The sequence below is a fragment of the Salmo trutta genome, chromosome 35 (genome assembly GCF_901001165.1).
Source record: "Salmo trutta chromosome 35, fSalTru1.1, whole genome shotgun sequence".
NCBI classification, from domain to species: Eukaryota; Metazoa; Chordata; class Actinopteri; order Salmoniformes; family Salmonidae; genus Salmo; species Salmo trutta.
Window position 1 is genome coordinate 5,504,186 of NC_042991.1, and position 14,415 is coordinate 5,518,600.

Sequence of the window (14,415 nt, forward strand, 5' to 3'; positions counted from 1 at the left end):
GATATAGCTCTATGGATGGTTTCTTGTATTTTCTTTATCGGTGAGCTTGGTTTTAAATAAACCACTTGTTTCATTGTCACTGGCCACCAGGGGGCCAGCCACACATATGAAGTACAGACAACATATCTAAACTGGACAGGTGAATCCAACATTACTTCTTGTAATAAAGTTTTGATTCATATATTTCATTTAGTCTTTGTCGAAAAAAGAAGAGAAATGTCATCAAATCCTCTGATTGAGCTCGTGATCATTTCCATGTAAATAATTCATTATGAGTCAGTAAGTGGATCAGAGGCTAATGCACATCAACTAAATCCAACATAAACTTTTCAAGCACGCTTCAAATAACTCTTTCCATGTCAGTAAAAGAAACAGAGTCCATCAAAGGGGTCTTAAAATCCCCAGGTCAGTGTGCCTGGCTTGCTTCCCGTCCCTATGGCAACAGCAGACAGTCCTTCTATCCCCTCTCTCTCCAAGTTAAACCGTCTCTCTCTGGGAGAGCTCTGGGCAGAAGCTGCCTGGGTTGTAGGCACAGATTTAGGATCAATTTACCCACCCCTAATCCTAACCCTAATCATTAGGAGTAAAAAAGCAAAACTGACCCACATTCATGGCAGTAAGAGTATATGCAGCTACAATTTGAATGATTTATTGATTGACTGATTGATTTAGGTTTTCAGATTAGCTTTCACTGCAATGATTTTCTTTCACTAATCTAGTCATGTCTGACGAGGGTCGAGGGATTACGTCTAGGAAGGATGAAGGCAGAATGAAATTGAGGAGGGCGTATGCAGTTTAAGAGTATTAGAACAGGGCTTATCAGGGCGTAATGCCGCCGCAGCCGCTTTGGAGTTGACACACACAGTATAGACACACACATACACAAACATACAACCCTTTGGAGCTGGCAGACCCCGGATGCTCTCTTCTGCCTAACAGCCTCACGCTACCTTTTTTTAAGCCCTGTCATGGGCTGACATCACAGGTCACAGGTCCTCTTTAATGGCCATTTAGGTACGCTAAACACTTGCACACACACATACACACACACACACACACACACACACACACACACACACACACACACACACACACACACACACACACACACACACACACACACACACACACACACACACACACACACACACACACACACACACACACACACACACACACCCATACAGACCATACAGTGGCAAGATGGACCAAGGACATTGTTCTGAGCCTTGATATTTGGGGAGGCTGTTTTATTCTGCCCTGCTAAACAATATCCCATGGTCACGCAGAGCCGTGGCTCTCCATCCTCTGGCTGGCCATAACAAGGTCACCACCATCGAGAACACAACACAACAACGTTTCTACACCACAAACATGAAACCCTCACACTATGGGATAGGATAGGAAAGAATAGGATTGGGATATGATAAGATAGAGCATCAGACATCGGGAGATGCCTTCAATACCGTCCACTAGGGGCAACGTGAGCACATATTACATATTACGCTCAAATTAGGCTCAATGCTTGCTAGGACATCGTGGTTGGGGATAGACAAAGTGCTTAAACCATGTGCTTCAGATCCAAGGATTGCAGGTTTGAACCCAGTGCTAGGCACTTGTTTAATTTTTCTCCTTATCCCAAACCTTAACCCTTACCTTAACAAGTCATAATTAATGCCTAAACTTAACAGTCAAGTTTTTTGTGCTTAACCGTCAAGTCTTTTCTGTTTTACCAATCTTAACCCTTGCCTACACTGTCAAGGAGTTGATGTGAATTTGACATTAGCTTAAATGCAGTTCATGGCAAGTACATTTCTCTATTTCATATAGTAGTACAACTACTGTAATATAAATACAGTATCAAAGCAAAGTACTGTGTAATGAAGCACAGTACAATACCGTAAAATTGATTGTATTATACTGTAAAAAGTTAATGCTACCGTAATCGTGATGAATAAATGAATGAATGAATGGATGGAAGAATCAAAATCATTGAGGGGTGATGTTTGTATTTTACAGTATTTACAAGGGATTGGTGCAAGCAGGTTGGCTGTTAGGTAATGTGTTTACACACTACAGCATATCAATAAATATTTGGTGTTTTAAATCACTTGCACTTCTAGAGGCCTTACAAAGGCTTCCAAATTAGCAGCGACTACTGGGCAAAACAGACAGGCAAATACTCAACCATTTAAGGTTCAAGACTTGCTGCCACTCAAATCTATCCCAATATATTTTAAATTGATGGAGCACTACTACTACATAGGAGATAAATAGGTACAGCATTCTCACTCACGGGTGCAACAAATATAGCCTCTTACAGGGCATTCCTCAAAATATGCTAATGAGCCTCTACCAAAAATACCATCCACCCTCTAGTGGTCAAAAGGTTTTTGGTACTCCAAAAATACAATACGGATACTGTATTCTGCGGGGTGGAATTATAGTGCCATTCAAAATAGCACAATTCTTTCCACACCCACAAACTTTTGCCACAATGCACCATACTTTACAGTATGCTGCAGTAAAATGTTTCACAGTATTTTACTGTTGACAATACCCAAAATTACCATATACATGAGTTTTTTGTTACAGTGTACTTTCACGTCATCCATAGACGTTTATCCTAACCTGGACAAACGTTGAATACTGAAGTGAGACCGTAAGATCTTGCTGTGTCTTCTTACCTCCAGGTACACCCAGCAGGGTGGCCAGGGGCTTGAGGAGGGTGAGAAGGATAGCGAGCTGGGGGGAAATAGGGGGTGAGATAGGGAGCGATGGTGGCTTGAGAGGCTTTGAGGGGTTGGGGGCTGATGAGGTTGGTGATGTGTGCTGAGGCAGAGAAGGACAGGAATAGAGCCTCTCCTCTTTCAGCTGCTTGAGCTCAATATCACTCAGTCACAGCTTACGACCATCTATGGGTCATCATGCCTGGCTTTGTGTCATCATTCTCATTGTGACATCAGAACTGTTCTGATAATGACACTTCTCATTGACATGAGATCTCTTATCATTATGACATGGGAACCCTTCTCATTATGACATCAGAAACCTTATCATTAAGATATCAGAAACCTTATCATTGTGACATCAGAAACCTTTTCATTTTGTTATCAGAACAACTGATAGTAATAGAATCCATACTCCGAGTCCATATTCACGTCATAAGAAATTATTCCCCTCGACCACGCCCACAAATTTAGGGGAGCAAACATTCTTTCCCATTGGCCCCCACAGGGCCAACTTCGTTGTTGATTTGAAGAAATAACTAAATACGCTGAAAAGCTGCTTTGTTGTTCAATTAATGTATACTGTATGTACCCAGGTCAAAAATCCCAGCGTAAAGTTCGCAATGCTCCCACGTAGGGAAATAGAGCCTGCAAGAAGAGCCCTGTGGCTTCAGGCTATTCGCCATGGGAGAGTGGGAAATGGGGGGACCCAATGTCCAAGTCATTCAGGAAAGTCGTATTTCTGGTCTAAATGCTGGTGAGTTACAGTCACTCTAATATCCAAAAGTTATTTCCGGTTGTATGTAATAATGCCAAAGATGTTCTGAGCTAATAATGTCAGAAATATCACAAATATATATATATAAATATATATACTGCAAAGTTGCTTAGGAGCCATGAAGAGGGTGATCATGTCTATTGGCGCCGTCTTGCAACAGGTATCTATGTGTGTATTTCATCACAGGCAAGACATTTAACTTGTTTAGTGTAGTCAGTTTGTAACTAGTTGTAGCTGTATAGTCCGTTTGTTTGTTTTTGGTCTTGGCTAGCTTCATGTTCTGGTTGGTAGCTAGCTAGCACTCACTCATGTGGTTGCTAGCACCGTCATGAAAAAGGGCATGAGGGAAGCCCTACAATATTACATTTTTCTAAGTAGTGAGAACGCTAGTGAGCAGGCAATGTTGAAAAGTAATCTTTAGACATGTTGTACTTTTCTTAAATGTAGTTTTCTAATTAATTAAAACAAGCGACAACAAGAAAATTGTGTTTGAAAAATGTTTTTGTTGTGAGCCAAGGGGATAAACTAGGCAACCACCGGTTGTTTTCCCCACAGGTGAGCGGGGCTGCGACGTTCTACCTAATACCAACTGAGACTATAGAACGGGCCTCCCCATTCAGGTCAATGATGGCATAATGGATGGAGTCAAAGCACCATTGGCAGCGATTACAGCCTCGAGTCTTCTTGGGTATTATGCTACAAGCTTGGCACACCTGTATTTGGGGAGTTTCTCCCATTTTTTTCTGTAGATCCTCTCAAGCTCTGTCAGGTTGGATGGGGATTGCACAGCTATTTTCAGGTCTCTCCAGAGATGTTCGATCGGGTTCAAGTCCGGTCTCTGGCTGGGCCACTCAGAGACTTGTCCCAAGGCCACTCCTGCTTTGTCTTGGCTGTGTGCTTAGTGTAGTTGTCCTGTTGGAAGGTAAACTTTTGCCCCAGTCTGAGGTCCTGAGCACTCTGAAGCAGGTTTTCATCAAGGATCTCTCTGTACATGTCACAGCTGTCGATGAAGGGGGACCAAAACGCAGCGGGTAAAGTGCTCATCTTCTTTTATTATTTAAATAAAGTGAACACTTAAACAAAAATAACAAACCGACAATAAACAGTTCTGCAAGGCACACGGCTATACAGAAAACAACCACCCACAAAAACACAGGGAAAAACAGGCTGCCTAAGTATGGCCTCCAATCAGAGACAACGAAAGACACCTGCCTCTGATTGGAAGCCATACCTGGCCACACATAGAAAAAGAAACATAGAAATAGAAAACTAGAACCAAAATCCCCTAGAACCAAAAAAGCCCAAAACACACAAAACAAACACCCCCTGCCACGCCCTGACCATACTACAATTACAAATGACCCCTTTACTGGTCAGGACGTGACAGTACCCCCCCCCCACCACTAAAGGTGCAGACCCCGACTGCACCTCCAAAACAAAAAAACCCACAAAACCAACCCCAAACCTAAAGGGAGGGAAGGGAGGGAAGGGAGGGTGGCCACCGTCAACAATGGTTCCTGTGCTACACCCCCCCTTCGCCAATCCTCCCACTACGGAGGTGGCTCAGGCTCTGGGCGTAGCTCCTGTTCCGAAGACTCTGGGCTGAGAGGCATCGCTGGAGGCCCCGGGTTGAGAGGCGTTGCTGGAGGCACCGGGCTGAGAGGCGTCCCTGGAGGCCCTGGGCTGAGAGGCGTCGCTGGAGGCCCCGGGCTGAGAGGCGTCGCTGGAGGCCCCGGGCTGAGAGGCGTTGCTGGAGGCCCCGGGCTGAGAGGTGTCGCTGAGGAGCGTCGCTGGAGGCTCCGGGCTGAGGAGCGTCACTGGAGTCTCCGGGCTGAGGAGTGTCGCTGGAGGCTCCTGACTGAGGAGCGTCGCTGGAGGCTCCGGGCTGAGGAGCGTCGCTGGAGACTCCGGGCTGAGGAGCGTCGCTGGAGGCTCCTGACTAGGGAGCGTCGCTGGAGGCTCGGGGCTGGGGAGCGTCGCTGGAGGCTCTGGGCTGAGGAGTGTCGCTGGAGGCTCCTGACTAGGGAGCGTCGCTGGAGGCTCGGGGCTGGGGAGCGTCGCTGGAGGCTCTGGGCTGAGGAGTGTCGCTGGAGGCTCCGGGCTGACGTGACAGTACTTTGTTCTGTTTATTTTTCCCTCGATCCTGACAAGTCTCCCAATCCATGCCGCTGAAAAACATCCCCACAGCTAGAAGCTGTGAACACCATGCTTCACCTTAGGGATGATGCCAGGTTTCCTCCAGATGTGACACTTGGCATTCAGGCCAAATATTTCAATACTGGTTTCATCAGACAAGAGAATCTTGTTTGTCATGGTCTGAGAGTCCTTTAGTTACCTTTTACTGAGGAGTGGCTTCCATTTGGCCACTCTACCATAAAGACCTGGTTGGTGTAGTGCTGCAGAGATGGTTGTCTTTCTGGAAGGTTCTCCCATCTCCACAGAGGAACTCTGGAGCTCTGTCAGAGTGGCCATCGGGTTCTTGGTCACCTCCCTGAACAAGGTACTTCCCCACCGATTGCTCAGTTTGGACTGGAGGCCAGCTCTAGGATGCGTTGATGGTTCCAAACTTCTTCAATTTAAAAATGATGGAGGCCACTGTGTTCTTGGGGACCTTCAACGCTGCAGAAATATTTTCTGTTTTTAATAAATTAGCAAACATTTCTAAATACCCTTGTCATTATGGGGTATTTTGTGAAGATTGATGAAGAAATCATTTTAATGAATCCATTTGTAACGATGTACTCTGAGAGTCGGGAAGCAAGTTCAGGGAGTGAATACATTTAATAAATAAATGAAACCAACACCGACATGGAACAGAAACAGAAACAATGACAACTGGGGAAGGAACCAAAGGGAGTGACATATATAGGGCAGGTAAACAAGGAGGTGATGGAGTCCAGGTTGAATGTCATTATACGCCTATTGCTGGTGACAGGTTTGCGCCCTAACGAGGGAGCACACGTGACACCATTTTAGAATAAGGCTGTATCATATCAACATATACTGAATACTTTTTGAATGCACTGTAACCCTTCTCATCATGACATCACATCCCTTCTCATTATGATATCATGACATCACGTCCCTTCTCATTATGACATCCCAACCCTTCTGTTTATGGCATCAGAAGCTTTTTCTGACTCCAGAATGTAACTATGATGAAGCAGATGGTTCTATATTGTACAAAGTCTTACTTCAAGTTTCACTGCTCACAGTTTGAGTCCCAGTCCAGGGGCTCATGGGAAAGTGAGTCATCATGGCATCATCAGATGCTCCACTTAACACACACACACATACGCACTACGCACACACACATACACACAACGCCTGTGGCCCTCAAATGCCCTGCAACCCTCAGCCACACAATGCACGGCATTGTGGGTCACAGCTGGCGAGTTGAGGTCCTCCTGCGGGGTGTTCTCTTGCGTTCACGCAGCCATGCTGGATGTGTGTGTCGTGTGTGTGTGTGTGTGTGTGTGTGTGTGTCTATATGTTATCATGTTGAGCCTTGGCGGCCGATGATTACACTTGAGAGGACGGAACATAGCCTGCCAGACGCAGGTTGACATGAAGTGTATTCAACTTTGCTCTATCGTATTATCCAATCACTGAAAGGCAAGCTGTGTAATGGTTGTCCACGCGTTCCAATGATATCCTGACTCTGAGTCGTGAGTCATATCAGTCCAATGTACATGGAAATAGACAGTAATGTGGGCAATGTGACACCAAGGAGTCAGCTGGGTAAGCTGATCCTAGATCTGTGCCTAAGGGCAACTTAAACCCAAAACGCATCTACAGTACATGCTGTGAATGTGCCAGTGTCATCAAGTGGTTTAGTGGATGTACTACAAGCTCTTTTCCATGCAGAAACATTGCTATTGCTTAATTCATGAAGATCGCCAAAGCGATGTGAGTTATCCATTCCATGCTTGAATGTATTGACCCAGTTTGCCACAGGCTCACTGTGCAGTCAGTCAGGATTCCAGGGGCTAGCATAGCAGTGTCAATAGAGTGACTATAACAGAATGACTTCTGTTTACTGATCAAAGCACAGGTAAAACAGCATACATAGGAGTTGAGTTGATCCATAGAAATAAAAACAATACAGCTAGATAGACCAAGTCCATGGCTCTTCCAATTCCCAGTCTGTCTACTCATACCCCATTTAAATGTCCTACATTTCTCAACTCAAATTACAGCTAGTCTAATCAAAGAGAACTGACACAGTGAGTGGACCATGTTGGGAATGTTTGTTTGTTGTGTTGTTGTTACCGTGGACACCATTGATCTGTTTATCACAGAGTTCGTTTGACCATGACTCTCCACCTCAGCACCGTACTACCTACAGGAATTAGGAATGTAAATTAGACAAACACGTCTTAGTTGCCAGAGGTTAGGTGCAGGGGATTTCCATTAGCCTGATTCCAGATCTGTTTGTGATGTCTTGGCAAGGCCTATGGTCATTGTTTTGTGTGACTACATACGAGTGGCAAGACAGCACGACCAGTTCTAATACTGGCGGCATATTTGCATACCTACAGACCGATTACAGGGATCAAAATCTGATCATGGATGGAGAGAGGGATTAGGGTTGACAACAGGGACGAATATTAATCTGGGAGATTATAAAATTCCTTTGACATTGTTTATGCTTCAGTTATCAATTTCCTCCAGCTTTACTGCTCTCTGGGAGGGCTAGGCTACACTTTACTCTAAGAATATGTCATACGGGCTTCATAACACTGTCATAACACTGTCATAACGACGACATAACCTTTACGTTGAGAGATGGATCAACAGAGTTGATTATGTTCATCACCGTTACCAGGAAACTGTTAGGCTGGGCCCTCTTCTGTTGAGATACAGGGAGTGTCCCAAATGGCACCCTATTCCCTATGGGCCCTGGTCAAAAGTAGTGGACCAAAAAGGGAATTTGGATGCAGCCACACACTCAATGCAGTGAGACATACTTTCCACCAGCACAGGGAACCAACCAGAGGCCTGACTTCACTCTAAAGCTCCTCTCAGGTTTGCAACACAGTGGAGGTATCTGTCTGTTGTAATGACATTACTGTCCCTGGCACAGAGACCATGTCAGGGTATATCAGGGAGTTGGTTAGAGTCTGTGAGACCATAGTCTCATGACTGGCTGCTGAGCAATGAAGTCAACCATGTTACCGACAGCAGACTCAGAACCCATCAGTGTGTTTGTGAGATTCCTTTCCTGTGGCGGTCCTCGTGATAGCCACTTTCATCATAGCCCTTGATGGTTTTTGCGACTGCACTTGAGGATACATGACTGACCTTCATGTCTTAAAGTAATGATGGACTGTCGTTTCTCTTCGCTTATTTGAGCTGTTCTTGCCATAATATGGATTTGGTCTTTTACCAAATTGGGCTATCTTCTGTGTACCACCACTACCTTGTCACAGCACAACTGACTGGCTCAAACACATTAAGAAGAAATTCCAAAAAACCTTGTGTTGTGTTGTTTGCACTCTCCCTCTCTTTCTCTAAATGTCTTCTGGTGTCTCTGTTGATTGTTTCATTCCAGCCACCCCATCATTAGTTCAATTTTGTCAATTTCAATTTATTAATCAACCAACAGTTCGACAAAAGTGCATCAGTCCACTGCAGTACCACATTTTTTTAGCAAAAGCACATTTCCAAAACGTGTCACAAGTCGTGCCTTATGTCCTACATCCGATGGATTTTCATGAGACCCAAGCATTTTTGCTAATCTGTTTTTGCAGCACTTCCAAAAGTACATCTTGCTCTGGAATGTTTGTTTGTCAAGAGAAGGATATATACATAATCACCACATCTTAGAGAAGACAGGACACACAACAAATGCTACTAAGAGATACATCTTAGTCTATGGAACCTGGGGTTTCACAGGGTTAAGACAGCCTACTTCATAATAAAGAAATGTATAGATCTACTCTTCATATTGTGTGCCATATTTTGATACGGTGAAAGTTGTGACCGGGAATCTTTCCACCTGGGCGTGTTTCTCCCAGAAAAGTTGGGAATGAAGGAGTGGCCTAATGAAAAAGAGAAGGTATAAAGGAGGTCATAAATATGTGTGTGTGGATTCCCGCTGTAGCTGTCTAGCTGTCACCTCAACAACCCAGCAACAACCTGGTTCTACAGTGTTACACCTGAGGAGCGCAGTGAATAACAGGTAACTAAGATTTGACTAATTGATCTGTTTTTTTTTATTTATCCAGGTTAGTCCCTTTGAGACTGAGATCCAGAAAATCTGTATTGTCCCATTGGTGACATCTGACCAGGGAGCTCTTACCTTATTTCATTGATTTAGTATTAAGTGTGATGCAATTTTAAATTAACGTTTATTCGATTTGATTTACTTATTCAAGCTCAAGCTGTGTGAAATCCTATTTGATGAGACATACAGTAGAAGTGATGGCTGACCTCTGTGATGGGCTTGTCCCCCCCAAAAAGTTGGTGATAACGTTTATATTTAAACTTGACGAAGAAATATACAGAGCCAAAGACTGAATTGTTGCTTCTTATAGTAGCTGCTGAGAAAAGGTAATCAACTTATTTGGGCATGACTGCAGTTACGGTTTGGAGGCCAATTATGGGATGGTAGCCTATCTTATACTACGCATCCATATCATACTTGCAGTCATGTTATAGTCTATAAGACAAAGACAATGCACAGCAAATACAAGACTCGTCTGAGGGCAGGTAATCAGGTTATGATGTAATTGGTGAGTAGCTATCTGTGGAATCTGCTGTGCTAAGAGGGTAGGATAACAGCAGGCTTGTGTGACTGGTGCAGAATGATTACAGTCTAAGACACTGCATCTCAGTGCAAGAGGTGTCACTGCAGTGCCTGGTTCGAATCCAGGCTGCATCACATCCGGCCGTGATTGGGAGTCCCATAGGGCGGCGCACAATTGGCCCAGCGTCGCCCGGGTTTGGCCGGAGTAGGCCGTCATTGTAAGTAAGAATTTGTTCTTAACTGACTTTCCTGGTAAAATAAAGGTAAAATAAAAAAATTGAAAATTAAAAATTACAGACAACATTTCCACTGTTTCATATACATTCTTTACTGAGGACTTTATGGTGCATCATGTGCCAAATGAGGATTTGCTCCAAGTGTTACAATTGACTTCATACTCAGTGTATGAGTAGTGTGGGACTTGGTCTTCAATATACTGGAGGCAATGAGTTTATGAGCCTATTTGAATTTACTAAGGAATGTTTCCAAAACGCCTGCACATTTTTGTTGTCAGTTGGTACTTCAGGGACTGGTGACTGGGGCCATCTAGTGGTAATATATATATAGAATAGCTGTCCCTCCTATTTAATGTCAATTATTGATCAGGCTTGAAAATGGGGAAATGTGTAAGATCTCAAGTGGGAGTTTTGTCATATCAATACTTTATTGGAACTTAATGACTGGTTATCCGACAGTGGTGAGTTCCTAGTGATTATGTTCAATTATAGCCTTATCTACATGTACATACTACCTCAATCAGCCCGACTAACCGGTGCCTGTATATAGCCTCGCTACTGTTATTTTTCACTGTCTTTTTACTGTTGTTTTTATTTCTTTACTTACCTATTGTTCACTTAATACCTTTTTTGCACTATTGGTTAGAGCCTATAAGTAAGCATTTGACTGTAAGGTCTACACCTGTTGTATTCGGCGCAGTGATAAATAAACTTTGATTTGAGTTGAATTGAATGATGCTTCCGTTTGTGATGGAGAGGAAAAATGTTAGTGATGCTGTTCTTTCTTTACTTGCAGATACTATGGAAGTAGGTACCTCACCTCCTCCAACCTCTACACTGACAACTAACGACTGAGAACACAGCTCTCACTGTCTCAGCGTTCTTGAAGAATTTAACCGTTGTTATTCAAGTATTCTGAGATATTTCTTGAATTCTTGAATGTCATGTCTGAATAGGCCTCTATCTGTGCGCACTGAATGTGTGTGTGTGTGTGTGTGTGTGTGTGTGTGTGTGTGTGTGTGTGTGTGTGTGTGTGTGTGTGTGTGTGTGTGTGTGTGTGTGTGTGTGTGTGTGTGTGTGTGTATGCATGCATGCATAAGGGTTTTAGCGTGCATGTGTGCATGTGTGCATGTCTGCATGTGTATGTGTCTCTGACTGTGTATGTGTGTACCCTTCTTGTCCCACCAGCTCTCTGATGCTCTGTGTGGCTGTCCGTCCTCTGGTTCTACCCCCCAGGGAAGCAACAGCATCTGGCCCAGCCAGAACCTAACAGGGGGTCCTGCCTGGCCGACACAGCCTGGCCAACAGCCCACCCAGCCCCCATCTTGCTGGCCTGGGCAACCCAACACCCCCTGCTGGCCTGGGCCACAACCATCCCAACCAGCCCCAGCTTCAGCCCAAAACTGGCCTGGTCCCCAACCACAACCACCCCAATCAGCCCCATCCCATCCCTGCCAGCCATGCTGGCCTGGACCCCAGCCTCCCCAATTCCAGCCCCAGCCTCCCCAACCCCAGCCGCAGCCCCAACCTCAGCCTGCACCCCAGCCTTTTCAACCTACAGCTTCAGTCCCGGCTTCTTCCCAAGTCCCCAGCCAGCCTAGTGCCCCAAGGTGGCCGGTTACCCAAGGCCTTATCCCAGGCGTTAACCCAGGGTCTGGATGGCCTTTCAGCCCTGGTCAGTCTGGTTGGCCTGGTCAGAATCCAGGTGGCTTTACACCTGCTCCACAGTGGACTCCAACGCCAGCTGGACATCTGGTGAGAGACGAGAAGTAGGATCTAGAGAAGCTGTAGTGTAGCTTTAGTGGAGGGAAGGAGAGAGAGGGGGATGGAGGGAGGGAGGGAATTGGCAAAAATATTGTATTGGTGTGAAGACAGAGCCATATCCTAAATGTCAGTGTGTTGTGTTGGTGTATAGAGCGTGCCCTACAACCTGAACCTACAAAGAGGCATCTACGACAAGATGATGATCACCATCATGGGCCGGGTCAAACCAAATGCTAAGCAGTGAGTTCATCAACTACCATAGTCTACTATGGTCTTTGCTGTTTACTAGGATTAATAAGATCCCTGACTAATCGCTTAGATGTACACATTACCAGTATGTTATTTGAACACAACTGATGGAATAAGTCAATCCGTACTGTTGACTGTCCCGGAAGAGTGGGCCTATCAACCTGATGACTGGGGCTTGTTTTCACTGTCTAATGTCTTGGCCTATCTTTTTATCAATCTGATCAATAAAACTGTTTTCATTTATCATATCCCCTCCAGGTTCACAGTGAATTTCGTGCGAGGTAATGACATCGCCTTCCACCTCAACCCTCGGTTCAACGACGGGGGCAAGCAGGCAGTGGTGAGGAACACCATGGTGGGAGAGCGCTGGGGGAAGGAGGAGAGGCACACACAGGGAGGCTTCCCCTTCATGGCTGGACAGTCCTTCGAGGTCAGTGGGAACTTCCACGGAGGCAGTGCTCCTGTAGTCTGTACTGTACTGACTAACAAATCAACTGAGTTCCACTTTCGATAATGTCTGCGGCTAAATGACACTATATTGAACTCCTCTCTCCCTTTCTCCGCCTGTGTTTCAGATGAAGATTCTGGTTACGTTTGAGGAGTATAAGGTGGCTGTGAACGGAGCTCAGCTGTTTGAGTTCAAACACCGCGTCAGAGAACTCAACCAGATCGATCGCATCAACATCCTCCATGATGTCATCCTCACCTACGTCAACGTAGACACGATGCCATGACACCCACACCCATGACATCACTATACAGCATATAACACCCAGCATGTGCTAAATACATACAATTCATTATTTGCACCTGTTTCATGATGATGATGATGATGATGATGATGATGATGATGATGATGATGATGATGACGATGATGAGCTGTGCTCATTCTGTGGTGCACACACAGTACTGCGTCAACGCCCACTAACTTTGTCCATGTGCAAATATACGTGATCTTAGGACAAGAAAAACTTCTGGAATGTTCTTCACTGTAACACATTGCTTTCATCAAAAGAGAAAAGTTAACTGTTTCCAGCAATCAGCAAATATAAGCGCACAGAATTGTATACGTCTCTCCGTTCCATATCATGCATAATATAAGGAAAGAGCTAAGCAATGGGGGGACCGTCTATTTTAAAATGCTTTTTAAACTCACCATCTCCATTCATTGTGAGCATCCACTGCAGAGCTTTGCTTTGGTGTAGTTTGAGGCCTGTCCATTCATATCAGTTGTGTTCTTCCACCGAATTCCCTTTTCCTGATGTCTGTTGGGGATTCTTTTTGTGCTTGCCAATGCAAAGTCTCCAAACCTGCAGTGTAAGAGCAGACCGGCCTACGTATTGAATAGGCCTACGTATTGAATAGGCCTACGTATTGAATAGGCCTACGTATTGAATAGGCCTACGTATTGAATAGGCCTACGTATTGAATAGGCCTACGTATTGAATAGGCCTACGTATTGAATAGGCCTGCGTATTGAATAGGCCTACGTATTGAATAGGCCTACGTATTGAATAGGCCTACGTATTGAATAGGCCTACGTATTGAATAGGCCTACGTATTGAATAGGCCTACGTATTGAATAGGCCTACGTATTGAATAGGCCTGCATATTGAATAGGCCTACGTATTGAATAGGCCTACGTATTGAATAGGCCTACGTATTGAATAGGCCTGCATGGAAAGAATCCAGCACAACACAACATTTCACAGTTCCTTTTTGATCATGAACAAGTATTTGATTTGATGTGTATGAAAATGATTGGTGACATATGCATAAAAGGTGAGTCATTTACCATCATTTGTCACCTTTTGATAGTTGATTTTCCAATTTTGATAGTTTAGTGACGGCAAAGACGTTAATCAAATGATTAAGTGGGATTTTGTTCAAGGCATACCTCTAGTCAGC

General features: G+C 44.6%; 1 protein-coding gene across 2 annotated transcripts; it reads left to right on the forward strand.

Annotated features, from left to right (window-relative positions):
* The first annotated feature begins 9,485 nt into the window (after nt 1-9,485).
* Nucleotides 9,486-13,572, forward strand: LOC115174487 (galectin-3-like). 2 transcript variants are annotated; one of them, XM_029733057.1, is made up of 6 exons: nt 9,486-9,691; nt 11,291-11,301; nt 11,683-12,249; nt 12,410-12,498; nt 12,766-12,937; nt 13,083-13,572. In XM_029733057.1, the coding sequence occupies exons 2-6, from the start codon at nt 11,296-11,298 to the stop codon at nt 13,239-13,241; spliced, it is 993 nt and encodes a 330-aa protein (XP_029588917.1). In that variant the 5' UTR covers nt 9,486-9,691; nt 11,291-11,295; the 3' UTR covers nt 13,242-13,572. The 2 variants fall into 2 exon arrangements, with proteins under 2 accessions (XP_029588917.1, XP_029588918.1); XM_029733058.1 differs by having other exon boundaries at nt 11,731-12,249.
* The last annotated feature ends 843 nt before the right edge of the window (nt 13,573-14,415 follow it).